We start from the raw sequence: 14,589 nt of genomic DNA, 5'->3' as shown, positions 1-14,589 counted from the left end.
TTTTCTATAGGCTGCCCAATAGTAACAGGGAGGTGGAGGACCAGATAGGGAAACAGATCCTGGAGAGATGCAGTAATAGCAGAGTTGTTGTGATGGGAGACTTTAATTTCCCAAACATAGATTGGAATATCCCTAGGGTAAGGGGATTGGATGGGGAGGAGTTCGTTAGGTGTGTTCAGGAGGGTTTCCTAACACAGCATGTGGACAAGCCTCCAAGAGGAGGGGCTGTACTTGATCTGATACTGACCAATGAACCTGGACAGGTGTCAGATCTCTGTGGGAGAACATCTTGGGGACAGCGATCATAACTATCTCCTTTATGCTTGAATTGGAAAAAGCGAGGATCAGGCAAGCTAGGAAAGCGTTTATATGGAGTAAGGGGAAATATGAAGACATTAGACAGCAAATTAGAGGAGTAAATTGGAAGGAGGTATTCTCGGGAAAATGTACTGAAGAGAGGTGGCAGTTTTTCAAGGAATGTCTGTCTAGAGTTCTCCAGGATAACGTTCCGAGCAGACAGGGAAGTGTTGGTAGGTTAAAGGAACCGTGGTGCACGAAAGCTGTGCGGGACCTAGTCGAGAAGAAAAGGAAAGCATACAAAAGGTTCAGAGAGCTTGGCGAAGATAGGGATCTAGATGAGTATACGGCTTGTAGGAAGGGACTAAAGAAGGAAGTTAGAGCCAGAAGGGGTCACGAGACGGCCTTGGCAGGTAGGATTAAGGAAAACCCTAAGGCGTTCTATAAATATGTGAAGAGTAAAAGGATGAGACATGAAGGAATAGGGCCTATAAAAGGTGAAGGTGGGAAAGTCTGTACAGAACCAGTAGAAATGGTAGAGGTGCTTAATGAGTATTTTGCCTCGGTTTTCACAGAGAAGGGCCTGGGTGGATGTACTGCAGGCTTGCGGTGGACTGAAAAGATTGCGTTTATGGACTTTAAGAAAGAGGTTGTGCTGGAATCTTTGAATGGCATCAAGATAGATGAGTTGCCGGGTCCGGATGGGATGTACCCTAGGTTACTGTGGGAGGCGAGGGAAGAGATTGCAGAGCCTCTGGCGATGATCTTTGCGTCGTCGATGGAGACAGGAGAGGTGCCGGAGGATTGGAGGATTGCGGGTGTGGTTCCTATTTTCAAGAAGGGGAATAGGGATAGCCCAGGAAATTACCGACCGGTGAGTCTAACCTCAGTGGTTGGTAAGCTGATGGAGAAGATCCTGAGGGACAAGATTTATGAGCATTTAGAGAGGTTTAGTATGCTCAAGAATACTCAGCATGGCTTTGTCAAAGGCAGATTGTGCCTTATGAGCCTGGTGGAGTTCTTCGAAAATGTGACTAAACACATTGACGAAGGGAAAGCGGTAGATGTGGTTTATATGGATTTTAGCAAGGCGTTCGATAAGGTCCCCCATGCAAAGCTTCTAGAAAAAGTGAGAGGGCATGGGATCCAAAGGGCTGCTGCCCTGTGGATCCAGAATTGGCTTGCCCAAAGGAGGCAGAGAGTGGGTATAGATGGGTCTTTTTCTAAATGGAGGTCGGTCACCAGTGGTGTGCCCCAGGGATCTGTTCTGGGACCCTTGCTGTTTGTCATTTTCATAAATGACCTGGATGAGGGAGTGGCGGGATGGGTTGGTAAGTTTGCCGACGACACGAAGGTTGGTGGGGTTGTGGATAATCTGGAGGGATGTCAGAAGTTACAGAGGGACATAGATAGGATGCAAGACTGGGCGGAGAAGTGGCAGATGGACTTCAACCCAGATAAATGTGTAGTGGTTCATTTTGGCAGGTCAAATGGGATGAAGGAGTACAATATAAAGGGAAAGACTCTTAGTACTGTAGAGGATCAGAAGGACCTTGGGGTCCGGGTCCATAGGACTCTAAAATCGGCACCGCAGGTGGAGGAGGTGGTTAAGAAGGCGTATGGTGTGCTGGCCTTTATCAATCGAGGGATTGAGTTTAGGAGTCCGCGGATAATGATGCAGCTATATAAGACCCTCGTCAGACCCCACTTGGAGTACTGTGCTCAGTTCTGGTCGCCTCAGTACAGGAAGGATGTGGATAAGATTGAAAGGGTGCAGAGGAGATTTACAAGGATGTTGCCTGGATTGAGTGGCATGCCTTATGAGGATAGGCTGAGGGAGCTCGGTCATTTCTCCTTGGAGAGACGTAGGATGAGAGGAGACCTAATAGAGGTATATAAGATGTTGAGAGGCATAGATCGGATGGACTCTCAGAGGCTTTTTCCCAGGGTGGAAATGGCTGCTACAAGAGGACACAGGTTTAAGATGCTGGGGGGTAGGTACAGGGGAAATGTTAGGGGGAAGTTTTTCACAGAGGGTGGTGGGCGAGTGGAGTCGGCTGCCGTCAGTGGTGGTGGAGGCAAACTCAATAGGTCTTTTAAGAGACTCCTGGATGAGTACATAGGACTTAATAGGATGGAGGGTTATAGGTAGGCCTAGAAGGTAGGGATATGTTCGGCACAACTTGTGGGGCCGAAGGGTCTGTTTTGTGCTGTAGTTTTTCTATGTTTCTATACAATTCTGCAATTGCTGGTAACCCGCTGTGCCTCGCGCACGTCCAGTTTTGAGCTGCAATATCTGTTCTGACTCTCTCCCATTTAGCATGGTGGGACTGCCACACAGCACTTTAGAGCATACCCTAGTGTGAAGATGGGATTTTGTCTTCACAAAGACTATGCAGTGGTCACTCTACCAATACTCTCATGGACAGATGCATCTGCGACAGGCAGGTTGGTGAGGATGAGTTTAAGTTGGCTTTTCCTCCTTGTTTGTTCCTTCACATCTGCTGCAGACTCAGTCTAGCAGCAATACACTGTCGGGCTCAGTGAGTAGCGGTGCTACCAAACCACTCGTGATGGACATGGAATTCCAGAGTGCATTCTGTGCCCTAGTCACCCTTGGTGCTGATGCATCATTTGAGGTGGCAATATAGTTTCCTTGTCCATGTTTGTCCTGATGCCACGAGACTTTTTGGAATCCAGATTCGATGTTGAGAACTCCCTCCTGATGGTGCGACCATCTTTGGTGGGTCTGTCCTGTGGATGAAATAGGACACATCCAGGGATTGTGATGGTAGCGTCTGGAGCCTTATCAGTAAGGTTTGACTTGGTGAGTGTGCCTTTGCTCGTCGTGCTTGACCAGTCTGCAGGACATCACTCCCAGATTTGGCACAGATGTTAGTAAGGAGGACTTTGCAGGGTCGGCAGCTGGTTGTGCAGTTTTCGTTTTCGGTGCTGAGTGGTTATTCCAATTTCATTTCTTTTAGACTTCATAGCAGTTTAATACAACTGAAAAGCTTGCTAGGCCATTTCAGAGGGCAGTTAAGAGTCAGCCAAATGGCTGTGGAGTCAGATTTAGACCACACCAGCGAAGCACAGCAGATTTTCTTTCCTATAACAGGAGGACATTCGTGAACCAGATAGTTCCTATGACAATCAACAATGGTTTCATGGTCGCTATTACCAAGGCTAGCTTTTAATTCCAGATTCATTAATTGAGTTTAAATTCCACCAGCTGCTGTGGTGGAATTGAACCCACATCCCCAGAGTAATAGCCTGGACCTCTGGATTGTTATTCCAGTGACATTACCACTTCACCACCACCTCGCCTTAAATATCCTTTTAATAATGCAGAAGTTTCATAAATGTCAAATGTTAATCTGTCTCTGGACAATAGTTATTTTTTCAACTGTTTCTTCAGATGAAAGAAGCTGAAGAAAAAGCGGCCCTAGAAAAAGAAAGACTGAAGCAACAGGTAAGTAGAACTCTGCTTCCCCAACTATTTTCCAACATGAACTATTTTAAGTTAAAATGTCATTAAAAACAAAACAACAATAAGGCAGTTTTGTAACATTCCGAATATGATTTTTAACAAAATAAAAGTACTAAGTTTCTAAATTTTGAAAACTGTAGAGATTCAAAAGGGAAGTATTGAATCTTTGTATGTCTTTCCTATTTTCTCCCCTTTACATCCCTCCTCTTCTAAAGGCAATAAGTCCTACTTTATTACACTTTCACAGAGCCCAGCTGTCCCTTGCTCAAGTGGGAACTTAAACAAACTATCAGCAAAATATTTCAATCTGGCAGACAGGCCTAACAGCCAAGTCTGATCCTGTTCTTTCATTTTCTGCACGTTCACATGTACTTTCCAATAAAGGTCATCAGGAACTGAAACTTTTCCATTGTCTCAGAAGCCCAAGGGTTATTGATGCCAATGGCTGCTGCTTCTGCTGCTCCTGCTTGTAACTATTCCTAGTAGGAGATCTGCTGTCATGGTATGTCATGCTCGTCCGTCTTGCGCCATCCTCACACATCCACTGTAGTATTTCTGCAACCTGTTCCTCATCCAGATAGGTTTAAGTTTGTTTATTAGTGTCACAAGTAGGCTTACATTAACACCACAACGAAGTTACTGTGAAAATCCCCGAGTCGCCACATGCCGGCGCCTCTTCGGGTACATTGAGGGAGAATTTAGCATGGCCAATTCACCTAACCAGCATGCCTTTCAGACTGTGGGAGGAAACCAGAGCACCCAGAGGAAACCCACGCAGATATGGGAAGAACTTGCAGACTCTGTACAGACGGTGACCCAAGCCAGGGTCCCTGGTGCTGTGAGGCAGCAGTGCTAACCACTGTGCTGCTTCACTATGCCACGGTCAACCCTTCTTTACGCTGCCCTCCACTTGGCCTTCCAGAAGAGTTCTCTATAGCTTTTTGGCTCTGATCACACGGCTGAAATACTGACATTTTCTTTTCTAGATGTCAAGTTTTGGAGTTCTTTATGTTGCTGCAATTTCAAGTACCTCTTCATGCAAACTTTGGCACATATCTCAGCATCCATATTTGTTGTGATTTGATTTATTATTGTCATGTGTATTGGGATACAGTGAAACGTATTGTTTCTTGCGGGCTATACAGACAAAACATACCATTCATTGAGTTCATGGGGAGAAGGAAAGGGGTGACAAATGTAGTGTTACAGTCATAGCTAGGTGTAGAGAAAGATCAATTTATAGATCCGTTCAAAAGTGTGATGGCAGCAGGGAAGAAGCTGTTGTTGAGTGTTGTTACATGTTCTCAGACTTTTGTATCTTTTTTCTGATGGAAGAAAGTGAAAGAGAGTATGTCCGGGGTGAGAGGGGTGAGTGAGTGATTATGCTGGCTGTTTTTCTGAGGCAGTGGGAAGTGTAGATAGGGCTCAATGGATGGGGGGCTGGATTGCATGATGGACTGGACTGCATTCATAACCATTTTTTTTTGTTTCTTGCGATCTTGGTCAGAGCACAAGCCATACCAAGCTGTGATACAACCATAAACAATGCTTTCTATGGTGCATCTGTAAAAATTGTTGAGAGTCGTAGAGCACATGCCAAATTTCCTTAGCCTTTTGAGAAAGTAGAGGCATTGGTGGGCTTTCTTAACTTCAGCGTCGGCGTGGGGGGGGCCAGGACAAGCTGTTGGTGATCTGAAAGCCAGAGATCGAACCTGGTTTTGTGTCTTTACTTTATTTCATTTTGATTATTGATCATCCTGCTTATTCCTCTCGCACCCAAATATGTTCATGAACTAAACTTGGCTTGTCCAATCTTTTTATCCAGATGGAATTAGAAGCCTTTGAAAAAAGACTGAAAGGTCGCCGTAAGAAGAACAAAAGACGGGACACAATGGAGACCAAAGAAACAGCTTGGCAGAAATACAAGAAATACCTGATGATCCCTGTCTGTGGAATTATTCTGGCAGTGGTCACCTTTTACCTACTACAACTCAACTGAAGAGATTGGAAGCCAGAGTATGATCAAAATCCAATTAGGAAAAACATATTTAATAGAGTACTTTTTAAAAATAATAATAATTACATTAGAATGAATCCCACAACTGCAGTTTGAGCTTGCCTCCAGCCTTTAAAGGTTTACAAATATAATCAATCATAATGCCATAAGTGATTTATGCACGTGACAAATACCATTATCTTTCACGTGTATATGATATTGTATGAAAACTCAACAACACACTGTGTATATTTGGACATGCATTGTGATCTCATTGAGCCGGTTAAGATATCACTGTAGATAATTCTATTTCATACATATGAACATTAATTTTGTTTTAGAACAGATAGCTTATGTAGATTGCATTACAGTTGTTAAAAATGTTTTATTTCCTTCTCTGAGAACTTGTGTTAAGCATCACCAGTTTAATATGTGAATTTCTTTGCCTTTTAGCTTCTGTGGATCTTTTAATTTTTCACTTTTGGTCTATTCATTTGACTATTTGGACTATTCGGTGAAAGTTGTGAGCCAGCAAGCAGAGTTATGTCTAGTTTGTGACTCAGTAGACGTAGTATAGTTGACCCCAGCTAAGTGGAATGTTGTAAATTGCTGATTGCCTTGCCATTTGAAAAAAAATTGATGTTGTTTCAGATCAAAAAAAAATTGCTTGTTGGCTGGGCCTTATATAGCACTGTAGCTATTCAAAACAAATTAACAAATTGAAAAATAGCAAGCATCGAGAAACCACTAATGGCATAAGCACAATTAGAAATTTTAAACCTGCTCTCATTTTACATGGAAATAACTGAATTGTCTCACTTCCAAATTAGATTTATCATGGAGAGTTGACTGACTTTCCTTTCACTGCCCAAATGTATATTTTATCTTTTAATTTAAAAAAAATTGAGGACTGAGTGTCAAAGGTTCTTTTTTTCTTCTATCAATTCTGTAGTTATTTATTTTCAAATTGGCTATAGCAGTGATTTAAACATTATTCAAACTGTGTGAAAACCAACTGATCATTACATGTTCTGTAACTTCATTTCCATGTGATATTATTGATAAACTCAAAATATTCACAAGAAATTCAAGGTATTTAATGCAGGATAATGAAAATTGTTTGTTGCCCTGAACTGAAATTTATCTACACAATGTACTGGATGTTGCATCATTTTTCTTGATCTATGATTTAATAAATGAATTGTGTTCTGATTTATGGTGGTAATTATTTTTGTTGTACTGTGTAATGTCTATTCTCTAAAACAAAACTGAAGAGATCCATTCACTAGAAAAGAAGTATAAAGATTCTTCCTCGTGTAATCATTTTCCAAGTACTATTTGATAAGGTGGCAGCCAAAAAATAAAGGGGGGGGGCGGGGAAGGAAGCTCACTTAAGCACTATTTGTCGTCACCTTCCCTCACCTGTGGTGTTTGTGCACCCCACCTGATTCCGAATTGGACTTCAGCAATTCTGCATCTGCTAATATTTTGTGAGCATTCTAAAATGTTTTAAAACCCATTTTACGTTGTTCTTTTCAGATTTATTTGATTCATTCAGGGAATGTGGATGTCTTTGGATAGGCTAGCATTTGTTACCCATCCCCAATATCCCTTGAGAAGGAGGTGGTGAGTTGCCTTCTTGAACAACTGTAGGTGTGGATATGTGGGTAGCTGTAGTGTGGGTATACCAGTGTTGTTGGGGATGGATTTCCAGGATTTTGACCCAGTGATAATGAAGGAACGACGGCAATATACTTCCAAGTCAGGATGGTGAGTGGCTTGGGGGGAAACTTCCAGGCAGTGGTGTTCACGTGTCAACTCATGTCCTTCAGATGGTAGCGGTCATGGGTCAGGAAGGTGCTGTCTGAGGATGCTTAAATGCTCTTGCAGTGCATCTTGTAGATGGTACACATTGCTGCCACCGTGTGTCGGTGCTGGAGGGGGTGCATTTTTACGGATAGGGTGCCAACCAAGTGGACTGCTTTGTTCTGGATGGTGTTGAGTTTCTTGAGTGTTGTTACAGTTGCATTCATCCGGGCAAGTGGAGAGTATTCTATTACACTCCTGACTTGTGCCTTGTAGATGGGGGAGCAGACTTTGGAGGTCAGGAGCTGAGTTACCTGCCGCAGCATTCTAAGCCTCTGGCCTGCTCTTGCAGCCACAGTATTTATGGTTGGTCCAGTTCAATTGCATAGAACCATAGAATCCTTACAGTGCAGAAAGAGGCCATTTGGCCCATTGGCTCTGCACTGATTTTCCGAAAGAGCATCCCAACCAGGCCCTCCTCGCCACCCTATCCCCGTCACCCTGTGCATTTACCACTGGCTAATCCACCCTAACCTGCACATCTTTGGATCATGAGAGGAAACTGGAGCACCCGGAGGAAAACCATGCAGACGCTGGGGGAATGTGCAAACTCCACACAGACCTCCTCCCAAGGCTGGAATCAAACCCAGATCTCTGATACTGAGTAAATGGTAACAGCCAGGATATTGGGTAATAATGCAATGAAGAAAAATGTAGATGGTTAGATTCTTTTTTGTTGGAGGGGGCTTATTACTTGTGTGCCACTTTTAAGCTAAGCCTGAATCCTGCCCAGGTTATGTTACATGCAAGCATGGACTGCTTTAGTATTTGAGGAGTTATAAATAGTACCAAACATTGAGCAATCAATTTTTGGTGAACACAAGAGATAGAAGCAGGAGTAGGCCACCAGGCCCTTCAAGCCTGCCCTGCCATTCAATATAAACATGGCTGATCTATGTTGACCTCAACTCCTTTTCTGTGTCATTATCCCATAGCCCTCCATTCCTCGATCTATCAAATTTATCCACCTCCACTTTAAATGACCCAGCCTCCACCACCCTTTGGAACAGAGAATTTCAAAGATTCACCATCCTCTGTGAGAAGAAATTTATTTGCACCTGTTTTAAATGACTGGCCCTTTATCTTGCAGCTATGTCCCCTTGTTCAAGACTCTTCCACTGGTGAAAACATCTCACCATCTATCCTGTCAAGCCCCCTCAGGATCTTACATGTTTGAATGAGGTCACCCCTACTCATCTAAACGCCAAGGAATACAGACCCAGTCTATTTAATCTCTCTCGATAGGACAACCCTCTCATCCCAACAATTAGCCTGGTGAATCTCCTCCAATGTTACTATATCCATTTTTAGGTAAGGGGACCAAAACTGTATGCACTATTCCAAGTGAGACCTCACCAATCCACTGTACAATTGCAACAAAACCTCCCAATTTGTAAACTACAACCCCTTTGTAATAAAAGCCAAAATGCCATTGGCTGCCTTAACTACTTGTTGGACCTGCCTGCTAGCTTTTTGGAATTCATGTACTAGAACACCTCAATCCCTCTGTACTTCACTCGCCTGCAGTCTCTCTCCATTTAGATCATTTGCCTTTTGATTCCCCCTATCAAAGTGCACTTCCCCATATTAAACTCCATTTGCAAGATTTTTGCCCAGTCACCCAATCTTTTTGTATCCTGTTTCAGTATCACAATGTTCACATCACGGCATGCCCTTCCACTTTTTATCGGCAAATCTGGAAACCTTGTATTCTGTTCCTTCCTCCAGGTCATTAACGTAAATTGTGAACAATTGCGGGCCAAGATATGATCCCAGCAGTACTCTGCTAGTTATATCTTTCCACTCTGAAAAGAACCTATCTATTCGAACTCTGTTTTATCTGACAGTTTTCAGTCCATGCTAACACATTTCCTCCAATTCCATGGGATTTTACTTTATGCACCAGCCTCTTATACAGCACCTTGTCAAATGCCTTTTGGAAATCTAAATACATCTACAGATTCACCTCTATCTACTCCCCCTATTACATCCTCAAAGAATTCGAGCAAATTTGTCAATCATGATTTACCTTTCATAAAACTATGTTGACTAGGTTTGATTATATTCAGCTTTCCTAAATGATTAGCTATGTCCTTTTTGATTATTGACTCCCAACATCTTGTCAATAATAGATGTTAAACTAACTATAGTTCCCTGCTTTCTGCCTTTCTCCCTTTTTGAACAACATTGTCACATTGGCTGTTTTCCAATTTTTTTGGTACCCTCCCAGAATTTAGCGAGTTACGAAAACTTTCAACAAATGGGTCCACTATCTTTGTAGCCACTTCCATTAAAATCCTATCATGCAGTTCATTGGGTCCTGGCGATCTGTTCGTCTTTAGTCTCTTGAGTTTTTCTAATATTCTATCCCTTGTGATTGGGATTTGTGTAAGTGAATGACCCCATTATTATTCTATGAAGCAGTTGAAGTTGAGGAATTTCTGGAGCGATGTACTTGGGCTGAGATGATTGGCCTCCAATGCCCACAACCATCAGCTAGATATAACACTATAATTTAGAGTTTTTCCATTGACTTAATATACAAACATAATAATTAGGAGCAGGAGAAGGCCGTTTGACCTCTTGAGGTTACAATCAGATCAACAATTTGAAAAGATGGTTGTTGATCTGATTGCGGTCTCAACTCTACTTTCCTATCTATCCCTTATATCCTTTGACTCCCTTGTCAAAAAGATCCAAGTCAGCCTTAAAAATATTCAATGACCCTGTCTCCACTGCTCTGTGGGGAAGAGAATTCCCTATTCCAACAACCTTCTGAGGAAACAAAATCTAATCTCGGTCTTAAATTAGAAATCACATCTTTAAACCATCTTCCCTGATTCTCGTGTCTCCATCAGCATATACCCTGTCATACCCCCTCAGGATATTGTATGTTTCAATAAGATTACTTGTTGTTCTTCTAAACCCTAACGGGCACAGGCCCAACCTATCCAGCCTTTCTTCATAAGATAACCTCATCACAGAAGTCAATCGAGTGAGCCTTCTCTAAATTGTTCTAATGCTATGACGTCCTTTCTCAAGTAGAGAGACCAGAACTGTATGCACTACTCCAAATGCCTCCTGGAAATCCAAGTACACCACATCTACAGATCCCTCTTTATCCACACTACTTGTTACTTCAATTTTGTTTTGAGCTGCTGAAACCACACATAGCCTTTATGTTTAGGCAGTACTTGACCATTGCGATCAATGACTAGAGGGATCTCACAACACGGTTTCAAGTTTTAACCAAGCCAGGGATCAACTCTGGTTGAATAGTGAATGCAGGAGAGCATGCAAGGAGCAACACCAGGCATACTTAAAAATGAGCTGTTAACCTGGTGAAGCTACAACACGGGACTACTTGCATACCAAATAGCATAAGCAACAAGTAATAGAGCTAAGTGTTTCCACAACCAACTGATCAGAACTAAGCTCTGCATTCCTGCTACATCCAGTCATGTATGGTGGTGGACAATTAAATTATTCACTGGATTGCCGATTATTCCTTTCTCATTACCTAATAACCAGTCTAGGGTGGCCTGTTCTCTAGTTGATTCCTCAACATACTGGTGCAGCAAACCATCTCAAATATATTCCAGGAATTCCTCCTCTATGGTCTTGTTACTAATTTCATTTGCCCAATCTATACACAGATTAAAGTCACCCATAATTACAGATGTTCCTTTATCTAATTTTCTGTTTAATGCCATCCCCAACATTATCACGATAGTTTGTGGGTCTATGTACCACCCCCATTAACTTTTTGCCCCTTGTTGTTTCTCAGCTCTACCCATTCAGATTCCACGTTGTTGGAGTTAAGTATGTCTTTCCTCACTTTGCATTAATTTCCTCAAACCAGATATGCAACCCTTTTCCTTTTTGTCTGTCCTCCCTAAATATTGAATACCCCTGGTGGCTACAGGGTGACCAGGGGTGGGAACTGAGCAATGCCTCATATCTATTTATATCTATTTGTGTGATTAATTTATCCACTTTATTGCAAATACTCCATACAAGGCACAAAGTCTTGAGGCTTGTCTTTTTAACATTCCTTATCCCATTCCTGTTTTTTTTCACTGTGGCCCAGTTTGATTCTGGCCCATGTTTTCTCTGCACATCACTCTTCTTATTCCCCTTTCTGTTTTTTGTTCTTATCCTTGTTTCCCCCTCTTCTGACTTCTTACATAGGTTCCCATTCTGCCATTTTAGTTTAGACCCTCCACAATCATTCTACCAAATACTCCCCTTAGAGCAGTGGTTCTCAAACTTTTTTCACTGGGCCGCACTTTTGGAATAAAAATTTGCTCGCGCCACACCAAATTTTTTTATTGATAAGAAATACATTCAAAAACAAAAAAAAACAACAACAAGCAGTGCTTGATTCATAACAACTACTTTATAATATGATCATGGGACATCCAGAAAGTATAAAACAATGCAGCTACATAAAAACATGATTCATTCCCAAAATATACTTACAGACGAGCCTCTTACATATGTAACCTTAAGTAAGTATACAAACTCAATGAGTGGTGTGAGCTTGTTTTTGTCGGGTAATCTCATTTATATTAGGTCTAATTTGAGACAAACAAACTCTCATCTCCTCATCAACACAAAGAAGTCTTTCTCTTTTCTGGTCTTTGATATTTGTCAGAGCTGAAAATCCCTGTTCACAACAATATGTCGTGGAGAACTGTAGAAGAATAGCTAATGCTCTTGAAGAGATGCGTGGATACTGTTTCTGGTTGTATATCCAAAAAGAGTCCAGTGGCATACTCCCGTGTTTCATTTTCAAGGTGCGATCACTCGAAATGCAGGCCATTTCCTCCTCCTCATCCAATGTCAGACCTGAACAGCTGGAATTCGCAAAGGGGTCTCTAACCCAGTCGAATTTTTCTGTAGACAACGATGGGAAGTAATGATCAATCTTGTCTACCAGTGTTGCAAGATGTTCCTGTATGAGGCCGTACAATTCATTGCTCGTTTTAAAACTTTTTACCAGTGGGAACATTTCGAGGTTATGTTGCATCGCTCTTCCGAGCCAGAGCTGAAGCTTCTTTTTGAATGCAGTTAGTTTGTCTGTAGCTGTGAGGATATTGTCATCACAGCCTTGCATACTGGCATTGAGCACATTCAACCGGGAAAAGATATCGGCCAAATATGCCAGCTTTGCACACCAGTCATTGTCATCCAGTTGGTGGTACAATGGGTTCCCTTCTTGTTCCAAAACTTCTCTTAATTCATTCTTCAGTTCCAACACCTGATTTAAAACCTTTCCACGGGACATCCAGCGAATCTCCGAGTGCAGAATTAGGCATTGATGTTTTGATTCCATGTCTTTGCAGAGTTGAGCAAATAACCGCGCCTTTAGTAGTTTTGTTTTGATGAAGTTCACAATGCGCACAGTCTGATCTAGAACCAACTTCAAATCAGCTACAAAGGTCTTGGTGATTAATGCCTCTCTGTGTAATAAACAGTGAGTTGATATTACATCTGGATTTTTCTATTTGATGAGTGCCGCCAAGCCTCTCACATTCCCTATCATACATGGCGCTCCATCCGTACAAATTCCAATACAAGAATCCCATGAAATCTCAACTTTTTCCAAATACTCAGACAAGGTTTGGAAAATATCTTGTCCTCTGGTATGTTTTTCAAGTTCCCTGCAAAATAGAAACTGTGTGATTATTTCGTCATTGTGAATGAATCTGATATAGGCAAGCAACTGTGCTTTTCCACTAATGTCAGTCGATTCATCAACTTGAATGGCAAATTTAGAATTCTTTATACATATCAACTATTTTTCTGCAAATTGTATTATCAGACAAAGGAATTTCCATAACTTCTCGCTCAGAATCATCACCAAACAAAGTTTTCACAATCAAGCTGCAGGCAGGCTGAATCAATTTTTCAGCTATTGTATGTGGTTTTGTCTGTTGAGCAATCAATTCAGCCACTTGGTAAGATACAATCTGCATCTTATCTGAGACTGTCATTCGTTTTTCAAAATATGATCGTTGGCATTTCTGCTGTTCCAAAAGCCTTTCAAAATATTGAACATCCTTGTTTGCCAGATTTCCATGTTTTGACAACAGATGTCTTTTCATCTTGCTTGGGACCATATTGGAATTGGAAAGCTTCTCACCACAGATCAAAAACATAGGCCGAGGTACGTTTTCATCTCCAGTCCATGTGAAACCGAGACTCAGATAGCTATCCATATATTGTCGACAAACTTTCTTTTTTGGAGGTTTGCTTGGGCCTGCTACTGGTGTAGAATTAAACGACTCTTCTTCAGCACTCTGTTCGAATGGCGATTCTGGATCACAACGTGGACTCGGATCGTCCTCAGCATCACTTGATGCTCTTGCTCTCACTTTGGAAAAATATCTAATCCATGTTTAAATGTTTCTTTGATTGTCCTTGAATCTTCCCGCCACACTTGCCATCCTCTCTCGCCGCACCAGTGTGGCGCGCCGCACCCTTTGGGAACCACTGCCTTAGAGCATCAGTCCTGGTCCTGCCCTTGTGCAACCCAACCTATTTGAACTGGTCCCACCTCCCTCATATCCAGCCTCAGGATTCTGAACCCCCCATCCACCCCACCGCCAATCTCGCACCATCTTTTCAACCACATATTTCTCTGATATATTCTGCTATTCCGGTCCTGACTAGCATGTGGCCTTGGTAGTGATCCTGAGATCACTACCTTTGAGGTCCTGCATTTCAATTTACTTCCCAATTTCCTTTATTCTGCTTTTACGACCTCATCCCTTTTTTACCTCTGTATTTGTAACAATGTCTATCATGACCACTGGCTCTTCAATTCTGTCCCCCCCCCCCCCCCACCCCCCCGCCCTCCACTGCCCCCTCCAGAATGTCCCATAGCTGCTCTGAGACATACTTGACTTGAGGGAGGCAACCTACCATTCTGGAG

General features: G+C 42.3%; 1 protein-coding gene across 2 annotated transcripts in view; it reads left to right on the top strand.

Moving 5' to 3' along the window:
• Positions 1 to 6,995, top strand: part of nfxl1 (nuclear transcription factor, X-box binding-like 1) — a 120,339-nt gene extending 113,344 nt beyond the window's left edge. For both annotated transcript variants that reach the window (XM_078217048.1, XM_078217041.1), the window contains 2 exons: positions 3,716 to 3,769; positions 5,613 to 6,995. In XM_078217048.1, the coding sequence (XP_078073174.1) occupies positions 3,716 to 3,769; positions 5,613 to 5,786 (228 nt within the window). In that variant the 3' untranslated portion in view covers positions 5,787 to 6,995. The remainder of the gene's footprint in view (positions 1 to 3,715; positions 3,770 to 5,612) is intronic.
• The last annotated feature ends 7,594 nt before the right edge of the window (positions 6,996 to 14,589 follow it).

The sequence above is a fragment of the Mustelus asterias genome, chromosome 1 (genome assembly GCF_964213995.1).
Source record: "Mustelus asterias chromosome 1, sMusAst1.hap1.1, whole genome shotgun sequence".
NCBI lineage: Eukaryota > Metazoa > Chordata > Chondrichthyes > Carcharhiniformes > Triakidae > Mustelus > Mustelus asterias.
Note: the sequence above shows the minus strand (reverse complement) of the source record. Positions and strands in the feature narration are given on the sequence as shown.